Below are 19548 nucleotides of genomic sequence, written 5' to 3'. Positions count from 1 at the left end.
CATTGATCAGATAAAATTAGTACAAACTCTTGCACCTACCTCTTGGAATTTTTGGCGTCTCCGTTTGACTAATTTATTGATTGGCGAACCCCTGATGTTTTTTCGGAGTAGAGCCCATGAGTTTACATCATTGGATGAGTTTGTCGCTGTCTTCCTGGAACAGTATTGGAGCAGAAGTAAACAGTTGGACGTGCTAGCGGACATCATATCATGCGATTTCAACCCTAAATTAGACGGTGCATGTACCACTTTCGTCACTGCCCTACAGTTTAAAAATTCTCAATTGAGCGAGCCCATTAATGAATCGGCATTAGCAAGCATTATTTTAAAGAAGCTACCGTATCAAGTTAGAATGGCACTCGCCACACAACCATTACTGATTGCAAACAGCTGATAGATCATTTATATGGCATACAGTCTGCAATGGCAATATCAACCCACCGCTCAGACCAGAGATACGCATCAAATCAGCATAATTCAAAATTTAATCCGCATAACAGCCAAAATTATGAACCGGTATCATATGATCGCTACCGATCTGCTCCCCAATTTGAACGCCGCTATGAGCACAGGCAAAATGGTAATTGGAATAATGAAAAATTTCAAAATCGTACAACCAACCACTATGCCCAGCAGAGCAATCGTAGGAATCACTATGATGGCCGTGATCGATTAAACTCACATAATAATAATACACAAAACAGTTACAACAGAAATTATAAACCACCACCTCAACAAGTAAGTACAAACTATACACTAGCACATGCAATAGGTTTGAATCAACAAAAAAACCGGAACCCAACACCCAACGACCCGCCACCAGATACACAGAAAGCTACAGCTAATAAACCAGGACTATATGATACCCCCGATATAACACCTACAAGCTCCAATGAAACAAACAAAGAAAATCCAGAGATTTTAACATCATACACCACCTTTAGAAATGATCCACCGAAAATATTATTAGGAGAACAAAAGCCGACACCAGATAAACCACCACCAAAAACCGCCGCCCACCATGCAATTAAAACCAGCCGCAAGCAACAACCCATTTTAAGTATATTGTTTCCCGCCGAAGACCCATCACCGCAGGAAGAGCAGCCCGCACATCAAGAGACCGCCACCATGTATCTGCACACCACACCCGCGCATCATTTGACCCCACAGCAGACCAAGGACCCGGACCAAGAGGACGACAACAGGGAGGACGGAATACCGGACCAGAGGAGCGACCACCGCAAGGCCCGGAGACGGAGGCGCCCGAGGACACTCGACCGACATCAGGACGAGGAGGACGACATTCGGGAGAAGCGCATGCACCGCAAGGCCCGGAGGCGGAAGAAGCGACGAAGGAGGAACCGCGCGCGCCGATGGAAGCCGCATGCACGCTTCAAGAGGCCAAGGAGGATTCCGGACCGGCACCGAGGAAGACAGGAGCGGACCGACGGCGTGCATCCGCGGCACATACGTTTTAAAAGCTATGATCGACGATGTGACCGGCAAAATGGAAGTAATAATTGGAACAAAACCGGAGCTGCTTACGAAACTACTATGGATTCATGTTGGAATAAAAACGGAAATGATAGGAATACTATGATTGATTCATGCGCGGATAATAATGGAATGAAGTACTCATGGAGATCGATGAAGGATAAACGGTGTCTAGGAAGAGTGAAAGAAATAAGAAATAATGTGAATAAAATTGAAGTACCTGGCTATATGTTGAGTGATTATATTGTTGAAAAGATGATAAATGTTTTGTTATGGTGTTTAATATTTGTTATGATGGCTGTGATATTAATAAACGACTGTGTTGTGGATAGAACGAAAAATATTGTATTGTTGTTGTTAAATGAATCTATGATTGATAATTGGAAATTTAATATTATAAAAATGTTTATTGTTGTAAGCCTAATGAGTTATAATGAGCCGAAATCAAGGATATTAGATGAAAATAAGAGGAAGGTGAATTAAAATACAGGATGATCGGAAAAGAATAGATTAAAAGGAATTATCATAAATGAAGCTTGGAATTATTTAAAGGAATACACCAGATACCGGGGTTTTATATTCATGAAGATAAATTAATAATAGGACAGCCTCAACAATCAACAAATGGATAGCAGATAACCCAACCAGCCTACAGTGTAGCTACAAGCAGAAAGCCTAAAGATACGGGCAAACCACAACAATTCTACATGAAATATCATCGAATTCAAATAAATATGATAAGAAGTCAAAGGAAAACAACACTATCAAGCCAAATACTAACCTTCCTTAATAAATTTAAAATTGGTATAGGACCTCGTGGCAACAATCCAATGTTTTAACTCCTTCCAGCCGTTAGAAGCCTGTAATAAAGAAAAGAAAGAACAATTTTTAAATATGTAATTAAATTATATACATCAGATAAAAAAGGACACAAGCGGGGATAATAAAATTAAAATTTGTTAATTACCTTTTTAAGAGAAAAAATCGAGCAGTTAGGTTAGTTATGAAAGTCGATAGCAAATTCTGATGTAACATGAAACACTATGAATTGTAGAACAGCGAACAGCTGACCAAAGCCGCCCAAATCAAATGAATGTAATATCTGTTGAACATATGTTTATAAAAAGAATTACTGTACCCAAAGAGTTATTTATTATGTTATTTATTATATTTATTAATGTCGATATTTATTTATATGTTTTTATATTTATTACTTTTAATTATGCCACGTTTGTTACCTGAAAAGATTTAAAGTGAATACCAATTACCAAAACCAAAGAGCCATTAGCAAAAGAAAGTATTGTACTGATGTATAGAAAATTATTTATATTAAGACCTAAGAAATACTATAAGATATAAGCCAGAAGTTTATGAATCGAAATTATTGTCTAAAAGGAATCACTTATGAGAATTATGAAATGTGTGTAGTTAAGTTGGCAGCCCTGCAAGCGGCGAATTCAAAAATTACTGTGTTGTAAATGGTGTCAGGAGGAGTGCCTTTAGAAGTTTATATTTATGATATTTTTATGTGTGTTGAGGAGGAGAATTTGTTATTGTTTTTGATAAAGGTATAAAGGAGATGCAGCAAATATGACTGCGAAATGTGATAGAAGTAGGAGAGTATAATTTATAATAAAGTATAGTGTATATCAGTGTATTTGAAGGGTGGGTTTTCATTAAAAACATTGTGATTCTCAAATATTTTGAATTCAAACCCAGGGGCGTGTGTAAAGGTATCAAATTTGGGTAGATAAAAAGCCCTAACAGAAATAATAATAGGTCTAAAGATAAAGTAATTGGCTAATATCGCCAAGCAGATAATAATCAAGATAAGATAGCATCAGCTTGTTCTGGCTAAATGGTACAAGAACTTAGAAAGGATTTGAAGAAAGTTTACTACTCATAAATATATTATTTATAAAATATTTGAAGATTGAGGTTAGATAGATGTATTCACAGATCGGTGACCTAGAGATCGATCAAACCGAAGAACGTAGAATCTGACCAAAACCCCTTGGCAGAGCTTTATTGCATTCAGACGGTGTGCAATGTGAGAAAACACCCGTCCACGTGGCTAATTATTAGTTAGCATGGAATTAATATTAATATATATAATATTAACTAGCATGCAAAGAGCATAAATATAAAACCAAATAAAAATAATTTAATGTATTCAGGAAATAAGAGTTACCAGGCGCATGAATACCTAATAAAATTTGCATGCACCAATAGTAAAACGGCAGTTAATAGGCGGCAACTGTAGGCCGATTCAAAAATATTTATATATATTTATATAATTGTAGTAGATTTCGTGTAAAAATTTGTGTAATCTATGTTATCAGTATGGCTCGAATGCAAAGAAATTGTTAATCATATAATCTAAGCGATATCTTGGCATTTTTTGTAAGATCTATTTGAATTTAATGGCGGAGGATTGAGATATTTAAATTTTATGCTAATTGGAAAGTCGGAAAGAGGATCTGTAAAACTTGAAAAGGAAGAACCAGCACTCGCCAGCAGACTCGCCAGCCAGACGCCACCATAAGAGGACCCCAAATATTTTAGAGCGAAGTACCTTATTAATAATTTTGTATAAATTAAAGTTAAAGTAAATTATTAAATTTCTTAAAAGACTTCGTGATGCTATTGTGAAGCAGAAGTCATTTTTCATTTTAATTAAATTTATAACCCCTTGGAGGAGACGATTCCGGCTACCATATTCCCGGACCGCATGGAGTTGGATCAACATCGGCGGCTTACAAGAAGATTTTCGACACGTGAGTGATTTAAATTTGAATTTAGTGATGGGCGCCCTAGTGCTTCGAAATAATCTGATGATCAAAGCTAGCTCGCCGAAAGGGTTATTATAAATTGAGAAATTAATAAGAGTAATACTTGCGCAAGTAAAAATTAGTATTAAAGGTATCTAATTGAAAGAAAAATATATAGATCAATATTTTAGAAATTTCTATTTAATCAAAGAAGTACGAATCTAGGCTATAAAACGTATGCATACAATATTTAATTTTTTGCAATACAATTTGCGATAATTATCATAGTTCTAATTCACTAGATGAATGGCTCTACCTATTCCGTCAGGTGCCGAATCTTGCACCCTGAGATAAAATATATATTCGATACAAATAAATCTACTAATACTAGAGATTTTAATATATAGATATATTTGGATTATTAGTGGCTAATTTATCAAGCTGATCTTAGAGCACATATTTATGATTGAATTATCCAAGCCGACAAGTATTAGCAAGTACATGTCACAGCTACATGCCAAAGATTGCATATGATTTCAAGATAAAGGCACATGGTAATGATTCGTGCCATAAATCTAGAATATAAAGTTAGCCTGTGATATTTTTATTGATTTCAAATATTGTTCTATTTTTATATTATATTTTTTATCGCTCTATATATATTTTTTGCCTCGACTGATCTTTGCATTATTTGTATAATATATGTGTAAAATTTTCATGGTGTGCAATTTATTTTATATTCCCCATCTCTCTAGTATAAGTATCATTTATGTATATATATATATTTATTATTATTGAATTACAAGAGTTATTGGAGAAGCCCATATCTAGGCCTATCAAGATTTTTTAAGACTGAATACTATTAGAAAAACCACGCCCTAATTATATTAAATCTCATGCTTTACCGACTGATGCCAAGCAGGAGGCTAATCGTTATTTTATATAAAGAATAACGTGACAACCTTAATTGATTATCATTTTTTAATTGATCTTAATCAGCTTTATTCATTAGTTTTATGAGGAACAATACAGTAATTAATATTTATTTTACAGTTTTTAGTGCTTTTTGTTTTTTGTCAATTCGGATCTTAATCTTTCTAAATTCAAAATCAATTGTTTCATGTGTTTGTATTCTGTTTCAACGTGGAAATTAGTGAAGAATTGAAAAGTCGCATGTGCATAACCTTTATTTGGACAATTTATTTTATGAAATTGGGATGAAAAGAAGTGTTGGACTGTAGTCTGGCAATAATTACACAGTCTATCAATAGAATTAAGAAGGTTATAATAGAAAACAATGCTCATTTAACAAAAGAACAATTAAATAAACTTATCTGGAATTTTTTACGAGATTCTTCAGATGAAACAGGCTTAGAACAAGATTGACAAAGAAAGATCAAAATCAAGTATGTGTGCAATATTGTAAATAAATGAAATGCATCTTTCTGGTTGGTTAAATATTAAAATGTCTCATTGATGATAGGAAAACACTGTCAAGATAAGATTCATGTTTGAAAAATGAGCTCCTCTTACTTCCTGTTGAAGGATCTAACATGGAGAACAATATTGTCCTCGGAGAAGAGGAAAATTTAAGTAAAATGAACTTACATGTGTTGATTTGACGAAATGAAATAATCGGATAGGCTCCTCGACTCGGTTCGGCTAGCTCCTCGGCTATGATTTTCTCGATGCAGGTAAGGTTCCTTCACGAGAGCACAACTGCTTATGAGACTGAGTTGTGAGGTGAGAAAATGCTGTGGAAAAACAATGTAACCAAACTGTAACACTAAATATATATTATAAAAATCAATTTAGTGTTATTTCACAAAAATATGAGAATGTAACAAAATTTTTACTTACAATCAATAATGTTAGTGGTGACCTCTGTGGAGTATGCAGTGCTCGCCAATTGTGATAGCCCTCCTCGGCAACTAGTACGTGTAGACAAGTGCACTCTCCAAGTTGCATTAAGTGATAAGAAATGTGTTTTTATATATAGCTTGATGTACGCACAAGCTGACATCACTCGGTCGCTCACTCACTCAAGGCCGGGCAACGCCCTCCCGACCTTCACAAGGCCGTCCTGAGGAGCAGAATGGATTCACTTCAACTGGCAGTATAGGAAGGCTGGATTAAAAAGGAACTCACGACTGATTCTCTTCGTAATAGAGGAAAAAGCAGCAACGTGCCAGGGGGCTCGAGTTGGGTGCAAGCCACATATAAAGTGAATAATATGGATTCATTTCAACTGGCAGTATAGGAAGGCAGGATTAAAAAGGAACTCACGATTGATTCTCTTTCGTATAGAGGAAAAAGCAGTAGCGGAAAGGAGATAACGCATGGGGCCATCTGTTTTTTTTTTTGACTGCTAGTAGTAGCGAACGGTCGATCATAGTGGAGAACAATTCTCTATTCTCTCTTTACTCCTCATTCGTAAAATGCTGTGCTCCGCTATGCGGAAGAGAGCATTTTACGGATGACGAAGTAAAGGAGAGCAAACTCAACACACATGGCTTTCGTAATAGAGGAAAAAGCGGCAATGTGCCAGGAGGCTCGAGTTGGGTGCAAGCCACATATAAAGTGAATAATATGGATTCACTTCAACTGGCAGTATAGGAAGGCAGGATTAAAAAGGAACTCAGATTGATTTCTCTTTCGTAATAGAGGAAAAAGCAGTAACGAGAATAGGAGATAACGCATGGGGCCATCTGTTTTTGAAATGCAATCTGAATAGATGAATTCAAAGTATTATTCCAAATTAATAGAAAATTTCCATTTTTCTTTTAGATAGTGTAATGATTAATAATTAACTTTAGTTAATGTTCAACCATTGAGTTGAAAGGTAATGACAATGGTGGTATGTAAGAGAAAGCAAGTGGAAGAAAATGGGGGAGAGGCTTCTTAAGCTCGGCGGCGAAAGTACTTAAGGGGCGGCAGGTGCTGCTACAGGTATTACTTCAACTATTTTAAATAAATTGATCGATGTAACACCCTTTGAAATCCCAATAGCACCTGGGTACCAGTATTGCGGACCAGGAACGAAACTTGAAAAGCGATTAGCACGTGGAGATCCTGGAATAAACAAACTTGACCAGGCTTGTAAGGCCCACGATATAGCATATTCACTAAATAGTGATAATTCTAATCGAGCCAAAGCTGACAGAATTCTAGCGAACGCAGCGTGGGAAATTTTTAAAAATCTGAAAACTCCCCTAGCCGAGAGAGGTCTCAGTTACCTTGTTACGAATGTAATGAAAGCTAAAAATTACTTTGGTGGTTCTTTGAGAAAGAAGAAGAAGAAGAAGAAGAATGAGAGGAGAAGTTATAGTAATGATATTAGACGCAAGGCTATAGCTCAGTTGAAACAACATATAGCAGGTAAAGGTATTATTTGAAGCCGTACCCCCCGCTTAGTGGTGGGCGACTTTTAATTCCACCCCCACCCCCACCATCATCATCATATGGTGTGAGTTTATTCCCTCAAGTTAAGAAACGTAGAACAACAAAGAAGAGGTCAAAGAAGAGCAAGAAAAAACCATGAATATTGAAGGAGAATTGAGTAACTATGATTTAATGGATTGGGCTAGCTTATTACAAATCGTTTAAGAGGAATATATGCTAGATGCATTACCCAAAAAATTCTAAAAACGAAAATGCGATCGTGAATTTGGACAAGCACAGCCACCGGACACACTGGATTGCATATAAGAAGGTAGGAAGTAATGTATGGTATTTTGATCCAATTGGAAATTTACAACCTCCATACGAATTGGACAAATATTGGAAAAAAGAAAATGGAGTAATATATTTTATAATTTGGATCACTTGCAACCATTAGATAGTGATATTTGTGGCCATCTCACGTTATTGTTTCTTGCAAATCAGTTGTAATTAAGTGTTTGTGTTGAACACACAAGATGGTCGTTATAATGTTAAGATCAAAGTCAAGTAACCTTTACGAACATTTACAAGAAATTATAGAATTGGACAAAAATAGTGAATGGAAATTGGTCTGATTAATTTTTGTAGTTACAATAGTATAGCAAATGTAAACAAGGAACAAATTCTAGCTTCAATATGGTGATAAGTTAATCTTGTTGGATACCGGTGCATATGAGCTTGAGGATATTATAAAGTCTATAAAGCATAAATTGAACTATGATGAGAAGAAGAATAGACTTATTATACGTGCAAATGCAAATTCTATGAAGATTGAAATTTATTCTGATAAGCCTATTGATTTAACACGTTCTGATTCGATTGCTAAGATACTAGGTTTTGATAATGTAGTTTTACAAGCAAATAAATGGCATTATTCCAAACATCTGGTTAACATATCGAGCATTGATGGTATTCTTGTTGAATGTAATTTAGCATGTGGCAGTTACTTTAACGGAAAAGAAAAACATATAATCTACGAATTTTTGCCAAAGGTTCCTAGCGGTTATTTAATAAATGAAGTACCCTCTCCAATTATTTATGTACCTTTGAATACACGTCGAATTCAAACTATTAATGTAAAGGTAACAGACCAGAACGGATCGTTTATTGATTTCCGCGGAGATACAATTACAATTAGACTACACATACGTGAAAAACAAAAGTAATGGGATATCTTATTTTCAACCCGCGTACGCGTAGTACGTGTACGCATAATCAAGTCATTAGAGAAAAGGTCGCGATAGCGTCAACATCTAGTAAAAGCAATAGGGCGTTATCAGCTAAAAGTGCGAGAACTTTGGAAAGATTAGGTTTTATAGTTAATTGGCGACATGTCAGGCGCATCAATTAGTGATATTCTGGATGTGGAGACAGAGCTTCAGTTTTATAATGACATAACCAAATTCCAGTTTCATACACATACAGTTTATTCAGGACAAGAAATAAAAAACTCTGATGAAGCTCGAATTGGAATAAATTCATTGGATGTTTATACTTTACCTTGCAAATCATTTATATTAATTGAGGGAATGGTGAGCTGTACAAAACCAGCAGCGCCTGCGATTACAGTAGCAGGAGAGGCAACTCAACCGCTGGTGCGCCCATTGCGGCAGACTATAAATTAAGCAGTAACATAGTGGGCAACCTTTTTGATGAAATACGATACGAATTAGCAGGTCAACAAATTTCCAAATCAAGATTAATTGGTTTAACTTCTACAATTAAAGCTATTCTTGTGAAGAACGCATCTGATAAAAACACATATCATTTAGCTGGTTTTGATAGAGCGCAGGATATGAGCTAACAGATAATAAATTCACTTTCTGTGTGCCGTTGAAATTAATCCTTCCATTTTTTGAAGATTTTCAAAGAATAATTTTAAACTTGAAACAAGAGCTTGTATTATTGAGGTCGCCCTCAGACCTCAATTGCGTCGAGTCTGCAACCGGTACAGAGGTTAGTGTAAAAATTACTAAGCTCCAATGGCGGATGCCCTACATTACTTTAGAAGATCATGTGCGATTGAAATTTTTGAGACTGCTCGATGCCGACACTCCACTGAAATTAAGTTTCCGCCATTGGGAAATTTGTGAATTACCAAATTTGCAAAATTCACTTGTTCATTCTTGGTCAGTACGCACAACATCGAATTTTGATACTCCAAAATATATTATAATTGCATTTCAAACTGATCGAAAGAATAAAATTAAAAAATCAATATCTAATTTTGACAGCTGTAATATTTACAATGTTAAAGTATATTTGAATAGTGAGTATTATCCATACGAAAATCTGCTAGGTAAGAAGGAGGTTTTATACCGGATGTTCCTGGATTTCGCACCCTCGTATTATAATCATTCAATCAATAGTGAACTCGGAACAGAAATCGATTTTAAAACGTTTTGTGAATCAACACCGCTGATTGTTGTAGATTGTTCACACCAACCAAGTCATTTGAAATCATCGACAGATGTTCGTATTGAAATGGAATTTAATAGTGCAGTACCTGCAAATACTTCCGCGTATTGCGTTTTAATTAGCGATCGTGTGATGGAGTACACGCCACTCACGAGCATGGTGAAAGAAGTTCAGTAATTTGTTGATAGAGTGCATCACTGCAGGTTATATAAGGTGTGTACTGCACCAAATGTAAGCCATTATCAGTTTTACCTTTGAACAGGAATCATGTCCTATTCTTTGTGTTCTGATATTTTGGTGGACAAGCCACAAACTCGCTCTATCCAGTGTGATCTTGATTCTGTTATTTTGGACAAAGCTCAGACGTCGCTACTTTACGATATTGAATCAACAAATTTCTATTATGAACCAAGGAGAAGCAGTACACCAATCCAGAAGTCGGAGAGGAGGAGGGGGAGGGGCGCCAGAGGTGGAGGAACAGAAACGTGAAGAGGAACAGAAAGGAGTGCAAAAGCAGACACCTACGAAAATTGCTACGGTTGATCTTCACTGGTTTAAGCAAACTTGTAATCAAATTATTGTGAAAGAACTTGCTATTGTCGATGAGAGCAATAATTATGTTGTATTTCATTTCAAATCACCATTTCCAAAGATGGAATTGACTACAAAATTGTTTAACGACGTAACATGGCTGGAACGTAACTATCATAAAATAAAATGGAGCGATGGAGATTTGGAATGGATGAGACAATTATCCGTGAATACCTCGCAGGTTATGAAAAAATTTTTACAAAAGGAACTGAAAAAGCAAAGTTTTTGAGAAGATTGCATTCTAACGTACAATGCATACCGGAGGACTTTCTCAAGCCCGATTTCAGCTTTTTCACCACTTCGTGGTGTTATGATGCATGTAAGATACATAAGTATAGACCCGATGGAAGGTGTGCTTTATTCTCTGCCCAACATTATAATTCTCTGCTGTTTAAAAATATGTATCAAACAAATAATTTCTTGTGCGAGAATACTCGTATGAAAAGTATGAAATTGGCGCCTATGTATACGAATGCTCAGAAAAGAAACTTTGCACGATATGGATTCTTCTACAACGGAAAGGAATTACAGTGTGTTTATTGCTCGCATGCACTGAGACTGCATAAAGCTCGCACGTGTTGTCTGTCTGCAATTATTAATGAAGAAAGACCGTTTAATTATTCTATAATAGTGCCAGCCTACACATAGTTTTACTACTCGACAACGATGGATCCGGCAAAGTGGTTATCTGCTGACAACGAATTGGAAGTGAGTTAAAAAACTGCATAGACTGGTATGATGAGTGTGAAAGTGCAATTCAGAAATCATCTAGTGAAAATTATAGTTTGGCGAAACAATACATTTATCATATTAATGATAATAATATTATTAAACATATTTATCAATTATCAGAACAATATTAATGAGGTTGAGTGGAATCAGGTAGAAAGCAATAATAGAACAGATGTTCTTTTTTGAATTTCCATCATATTATTTTGTTATTTCCAATGATTACAACATATGTTAGAATATCACATGTCAATAAATAAATTATCTCATTTCCATATGGCACTCACCTTACAATGTTCATAAGCTTACTTAATAGGATCCTTTTTCATCCTTTGAAACCCTTAGAGGCAAAATATCTCAAAATCCGTTCTTAGTGCGCGTCTAGCATGTTTGAAGAATATTTGTGCAAAGTTTCAAGTCAAGTCTGTAGGCCAATTATTTTGAGCTGTAGTGTGATTTTACATCAAAATTTTCGAAAAATGCCCTCTCCTGGACCCCCCTGTGCTCCTGATCGAAATTTTTCTGCATAGATCTAATTTTTTTTCGTAGCTGAACAAATAATTTCCTCATGACTTTGCTGTGCAATGAGCGGTTAAAAAGTACAAAATTTTGAGGGGGCCCCAGCTCCCTCAGGGGGCAAATTTCTGAAAATCCTTTCTTAGTGGATGTTTTCAGGCTACCATAAACAATAATTGTTTTTAAGTTGTAATTGAAATTTTGCACAATTATTGTGCAAAATTTCAAGTTTTTAGGCTCAGTAGTTTAGTCTGTGGTGTAATTTCAGTCTGTCAGGGCTTAGCCTTTTATATATATATATATATATATATATATATATATATATATATATATATATATATATATATATATAGAGAAGAGATAGAGATAGAGAAGAGATAGAGATAGAGAAGAGATAAGAGATAGAGATAGAGATAGAGATTAGTTCTCTCCTCATAAAACAGCAAATTTTCGTGGTGTAATGTACTACATAAGAATACATTTTATCCAACTTTTATTTGAATTTAGTTCACACAGCTTACATAATTATTTTCAGAATTAAATTCTCTACAATTTTTATTGCAAAAAATTATTTGTTTACTGGTCATTAAAGAAAGTTATTGGGCATCAAACATAGAAGTCTGTGTTTTTCTACTTAGATTTTTTGCATATTTCAACTTTTTTCTCAAAAACTACTCACACTACAGCTTCCAGACTAGTTTTATCCAATTTTCAGGTATTTTTCCATATGAATCCAGCATAATTTTTTCAATACTAGTCCCCAAACAATTCAGCATCGGTGTATTTCACCAGAGGAACTGAATTCCGGGCGAAATCTTTCACCCTGTATAGCTCGCTAATGAGGCGTTTATGGATATATGTTTATGAGTACTTTTTTCCTATTTTTACCTCTACAATCACGTATTAAATTATTCTACCATAATTATGAATCATCCTGTATAATGTCGGCAAGTTTAGGTATTCTAAATCCTACACTATTAAACGAGCAATTTCTGTTTAGATGTTTTGATGTTTTTATGTTTGTATTTCACCAGATCTCGAAAACGGCTCTAACGATTCTCACGAAATTCAGAACATAGTAGGTTTATAATATAAAAATTCGATTGCACTAGGTCTCATCTCTGGGGAGACTCGCTGAAGGACATTAAACGAATTTATCCATCCTTGGAAAAACAGCTGATAATTTCGTCGTATGATCATGATGGAAGTGAGTGAGCGAGTGCATGTGTGTGGGACTGAGACAAAATTATGACTCAGCTGTTGAACTTTTATACCTAATTCAATCAGGTACTTAGTTACAGTTGTACAAAAGTCGGTTAAATTTTAAGTCTGACTAATTCCAGTAGAACCAATCAGATAAGCTATCTTTTTGAGATGGTCTTCTGTTATTTGGTTCACGTGAAATTAATCAGGATTAAAATTCAACATGCTTTTGTGAGTAAAATTGTTGCATTGCTCTGCGAATTAATCTCAATCCACTGTGATTAGATAGAACCTTTCTGTGTGAACTATGAATATTTATTATAATATCTTCTTTCGTAATAATTTTCCTATGCTTTTGTAGGTACACCAGAGCGGAGCTCGGTGCCCCGATATTTATCATAAATTGGAACAGGTTGTCACTGATGTTGTGTTGTTGGTAGTATTTACTTTTTAACATTACAGGAGTAAATAGCACAAGTCGAACAAAATGTATCTTAAAATTGTTTGGTTTTTGGAATAAAGATATCATCTGAACAAGTACATTTTGTAAATTCTATCTATTAATACCAAATATCGAGGCACCGAGCTTTGCTCGTTATTTATTCATTGATAAACAGAACTCAATTCTTTAAAATGATTGGGGAAGTACTAACAGAACTGTTTCCTCCCCGAATTTTGATTTATACACTATAAAATTTATAGTTGGAATATTTAATATTCCAAAAAGTAGGTTATGTTTCATACACTTGAATTCAAGTAAAATTTTCAGTCCAAAAATATTTGAAAACATATAACTTCTAATTTGAATTGTTTACATACCAAATTGAATAACAAAATAACATTCACTAATCACTTAGAACTGTAAAATAATGATTAACTTTGAATATTATGATATTATATACCATCTCATGTCAACAAATCAGATTACTGTATTTTGATCGAGTCAATTAAAATTACTAGATTTCTCGCGAGATACGGTAAGCTAATTGATTACACAGCTGATCTTCCACACAGGCACACGCATCTTCTGTTATAGACAGACGACGAAATCATCATATGTTTTTCCAAGGATGAATTATCCTTTTAATCTCCTTCAGGGAGTCTTCTCAGGGATGAGACCTAGTGCAATGGAATTTTGATATCATAAACCTACTATATTCCGAATTTCATGAAAATCGTTAGAGCCGTTTCCGAGATCCGTTGAACATAAATAACCATATAACCAGATATATAGAAATTGCTCGCTTAATATAATAGGATAACAACATATAGTCCATTCAAATGGTCTTTTTCCAGGAAACAGCGCCGAAAGATTTTTCTTCGATGGTTCTATGTGTATTTTGGGGCGCTAAATTCTAATCTGAAATTTGCTGACACGCCAGAGGGCGACTTCACCCCCAAAATTTTGGACTTTTTTTAAGTTTTCCATTTAATCTCGATAACCTTGAATTTTTCGTGAAAAAGCATTCTCTATATTATTGTAATATAAAAGATAATAAATTTTCAATGAATTGAGTGGTCACGCAGGACTACTTTTTGGATTTTTTATCTGAAGTGTTCTACAAGATACGCAACTTTGAATGTGCAAGAAATTTGTGATATTTCCCCCATTTTCACAGTCTCGCATATGCAACGTTGCGTATCTTGTGGAACACTTCAGATAAAAAATTTGAAAATTAGTCGAGGTTGTGATGAATTTTCTCCTCTTTTCACTCCCATGAATTATACTTCTGTTTTCAATACCGTTCAAAAGTTACAGCCAATTGAATGATGATCTTTATTTTCTTATTTTTCTTGCGATTTTACTGTTATTGAAGAGTCTCTAAAATGAGTACAATACATGATAGAAACTTGCGATTGGTCTTGAATGAGAGAAAATTTCCTGCTCGATAAGCTGAGTTGCCTTAAATTGATCTTGCATTACTGTTTATATCGAGAAAAATATTGCAAATTTCTTGTTTTTTTGAAACAAACGTATCTTACTTCACGATTATATTTTTACAAAAATCATTCACCTCACATAAAAGAGGAGATTCTTTCCTTCAAATCAAGACCAAGTATCATTTTGAGTTACCGAGACACACAGTTTTGAATATAGAAATCGGTCATTTTTCTATGCTTTGAAATATGGGCTAAAATACACTAAAGGAGGAATTTCCTATTTTTTTAAACAAATTTAAGTGATATGATACATGATTCTCAACCGCCTTGTCGAGCTGATATGAACGAGCTGTAGTACGAGGAGATGTGATCATTCAGTCAAAAGTTATAAGTGATTAAAGTTTTGATCCTGGACGTATCCTTATGTGTGCCCCCCACTAGGAAATACTGAAATCTAACGAGTGATTCTCATAGAACGTAACCCTCATAAGGTGATTTCAGCCGAAATATGTTTCTTTTTTGTTAGGAAGGCCATGAAAAGGTATTATAATGAGAATTTGAATTTTGGCTGTAGGACATGATTTTCTATTTTTGGGTGTATTCCCCCTCCCACCTCTACTAAATTCAAAAATACGTACCTAAGGAATTCTGTTCAGAATTAATATTGTTAATTCACGTGATGTGGGGCTTACTATCATTACTAGAAAAATATTCTAGTTGTATAGGGTAGAAGTGGTAGGTTTGCATAATTTTGAAAACCCCTTAAAAAATACCCTTTTTTAAAACTCTTAGCTCCGGAATCAAAAATCGTAGAGTCCTGCGCGACCACTCAATTTATTGGAAATTCTATTATCTTTAATTTTTTAGAGAATGCTTTTTCTCGAAAAGTTGAAGGTTCTCAAGATTGAATGGAAATTTGAAAAAATTCCGAAATTGTGGGTTTATTGGGAGTTTTGGGGGTGAAGCCGCTCTCTGGCGTGTCAGCAAATTTCAGATTAGAATTCTGCGCCCCAAAATACATTTAGAACCGTCGCGAAAAATTCTTTTGGGCTGTTTCCTGAAAAACGACCATTTGACTGGACTATTATACAAAACAGAAAAAAGTAATGAAGCATTACAATAATTAGCCTGCTTGATTACTGTGTGGTGAATAGGGTGTAAATTTGAAAGATTGAAATTGGCTTCATTTGATATTTTTCACAAATTTTTGACAAGAGAAGTTTTTTCTTCTGTCAAATTCACTAGAGTTTGCGATGTTGTTTATAATTGCATTCCCATTTCAAAGACATTAATATCATCATAAAACGCCCTCGAAATTAAAATAATTATTAGATTAAAATGTACATTACAATCTAACTTATCATTGTGCTTTTAAGAAAATTAGGTTGCAACAGCAAGGAAACTTAAACACAGTACCATCAAAAATTGAAATTAAGCAAAGAAAATCAGAATAATAGTGGATGATGAAGTTATAATTTATTTTTGTCAAAGATTTACCTTCAAACTCATAGGCTTAAAATTACTAAAATTCCTGCTTAAAAAATATTATCAATTGTATTTTTTATGCTTTATATTGAGTTACACTTAGCAAAATATAACATTGTAAAGGTGGGAAAAAGTATTAAAATTAACTAAATTAGGATATCTCTATTTAATACATTGATTTTTTAGCCATGATAGCCATGATGTTGACCTAAAATATAAAAAAAATCATGCCCCCCCCCCCAAAAAAAATGTTGATGGCGCAAATTGCGTTATGCCCCCCCTTGTAGGCACCCCTGCGTCCAGAAACCTTTTACTGCTGTAGGCTCTTAGCTTTCAGTATAATTTATTATAAATGTTTTTTATGTTAAATTTTTATAAAATTTCTACATCTTAGGTTATCATTTTTTTTTTTTAAATTTGTGTATAGAAATGTGGTTTCTATGAATTTCTAATGACTCGCAAAATGTATCTTTATTGTATTTTATTCAAGTTTTCTTCAAATTTAGTTTACACAGCTTACATAACTCTTTTCAGAATTAAAGTCTCTACAATTTTTATTGCAAAAAATTATTTGTTTACTGGTCATTAAAGAAAGTTATTGGGCATCAAACGTAGAAGTCTGTGTTTTTCTACTTAGATTTTTTGCATATTTCAACTTTTTTCTCAAAAACTACTCACACTACAGCTTCCAGACTAGTTTTATTTAATTTTTCAGTTATTTTTCCATATGATTCCGGCATAAGTTTATCAAAAACTAGTCCCCAAACAATTCAGTATCGGTGTATTCCACCAGAGGAACTGAATTTCGGGCGAAATCTTTCACTCTGTATAGCTCGCTAATGAAGCGTTTATGGATATATGTTTATGAGAACTTTTTTTCTTATTTTTACCTCTACTATCACGTATTAAATTATTTCAACATAATTATGAATCACCCTGTACAGTACCATATCGTTGTATTGCTATTTTTCAAAATAAATAAATTTTTAAGTAAGCTAAGCTAATAAAAGGTTATAATTAGGTTAGGCCGTTGAGTCATCCAATTTCAAATTATGTTGAAGTCTTCCATTCAGAAACTATATATCAATTAAAACATAACGGCTACAGGTAGCCTATTCATCCTCTATTTAGCCGACTATATTATATAATCCTATACTATTGCTATGTACAATATTATATTAGTTGTATAATATTATATGAATGTCATAATATTAGACTAGCATCTGACCATCTATTATAATAATCATACATTATAATGATGATATCTATCCATAAAATTATCATAATATCTTTCCATTGCTAGTATTCAATGTATTAATAAATTATTATTCTATTTTTTACTGCTAGTATTCAATGTATTAATGCATTTTTTCCAATTTCTCAGATCTATAGCCTTATCGCAAATGTGTTTTCAGTGATGCGCCTAACCCGTCCCACACTGAGCAGTCCGGCAATAGTGACCACAGATTCGAGTGATCTGCCGGCTAACCTACTCAACAACCATCTCAAGAGCAACGTGGCGACCGTCGCTGGCCTCGAAACAATTGCTGCTGGACAATTCCTCCTCTTGCCACAGAGTTTTGGGTTAGCCTCATCGATTCTATCTGTCATTGTCAAAATGCGCTTAATTTAGCCAATATTAAAATTCACGTTTTAAATTCAGTAGAAATAATTAAATTCTGAGTTACAAGCTATATAATGCTACCACCGCCTTCTATATAGTAAATTTATTATGTTGGTAATAAGGTAGGCTAACTAAAGTTATTTTTAAAAGTCGAATAATAAATTTCAACTTAAATATATCCTATTCACCATGAAATTCATCTCTTCATGATTTGATTATAAATTTCTATAATTGAGACAAAATATTCTGGGAGTTCATTCTATTTCTTTTTATACCTTACCACAAACGATTTGGCAGCGATGAGGAGCTAGGAAGAATAGATCTATTTGCTCTGTCTTATGACAAACAAGGATAGCAACCCAATGTAGATCAGGTGCTGACTTTATAACCTAAATCTCATTAGTTGTATTTAATATTCCAGTTTTATTGAATTAACTAGCAGAAACCCGTGCTCCGCAAGGATCTATTTTAAAACTTGACAAACTGAAAACTTGACGTAATGAAATTTTGAAGAATTGAAAATAGGCCTATAACCATCCTTGGTTAATTAAGAATCTATATGCAAAATTTCAAGTTAATTAGTCCAGTAGCTCAGACGTGATGATGCGTCAAACATAATTTTCCTATCCCGTAAGTGTATAAGCCAGCTCTTTACTTTATTATAGATATAGATGAACGACTGCAAGAGATAGGACTGTGGGACAGAATAGTGGTGCAACTATAATAGCGCCAGAAGTGTCTCAAACACAATACAGTAGGTTTCTACATGACATTTTTGAAAATTATTTGAAAAAAAAATGTTAAAACAGAACTGAAAGCTGTCAACCTTATCATTCTACCTCCATTTAGAGAGACATCTGTTAGAGCCGAATGTAAATCTATATGTATAAAAATGAATTTCTGTTTGCTCCCTATAGACTTGAAAACTACTTTCCATAACGGCATTAAACTTTGGGAATATGTTATGTGAATATTGGGGATGGTTTCTGAACAGAAATTTTAAAAGGGGGGCTAATAATAATTATCAATTCATTCTACTGACCTATGTTTTCAAAATTGTCGGCCGAGCGGCTACCGAAGAACGTAAAGATGATCATGATTCAAGATCATAATTATGATGATATGATTTAGCATCTAAAGTTACCAGCTGTAATAAACACGTCACTCAGTGATGAATTGTATACTGATTGACCGAAGCGAAGCTGAGGTCTTAGTTTCGACTCGATCGGCTTTTGTCTGTTTGTTTGTACCGCAGTTACAGTCGCAGTTATTGTCCGATTTGGATGAAACTTGGTATACAAGTTCTTCGAAACAAGGCGCAGAAACGTATGTGTAACGATTTTTGATAAGACCGCCGGTTTTAATATAAATTGAATTTAAATTGTGCCGCTCTAA

At 34.3% G+C, this 19548-nt stretch overlaps 1 protein-coding gene across 2 annotated transcripts in view; it reads left to right on the top strand.

Moving 5' to 3' along the window:
• The window catches only part of LOC111048697 (trafficking protein particle complex subunit 13), an 80084-nt gene that overhangs the window by 24691 nt on the left and 35845 nt on the right, over positions 1 to 19548 (top strand). For both annotated transcript variants that reach the window (XM_039432802.1, XM_039432801.1), the window contains exon 2: positions 17945 to 18113. In XM_039432802.1, coding sequence (XP_039288736.1) covers positions 17945 to 18113 — 169 coding nt within the window. The remainder of the gene's footprint in view (positions 1 to 17944; positions 18114 to 19548) is intronic.

This window comes from Nilaparvata lugens, chromosome 7 (genome assembly GCF_014356525.2).
Source record: "Nilaparvata lugens isolate BPH chromosome 7, ASM1435652v1, whole genome shotgun sequence".
NCBI lineage: Eukaryota > Metazoa > Arthropoda > Insecta > Hemiptera > Delphacidae > Nilaparvata > Nilaparvata lugens.
Note: the sequence above shows the minus strand (reverse complement) of the source record. Positions and strands in the feature narration are given on the sequence as shown.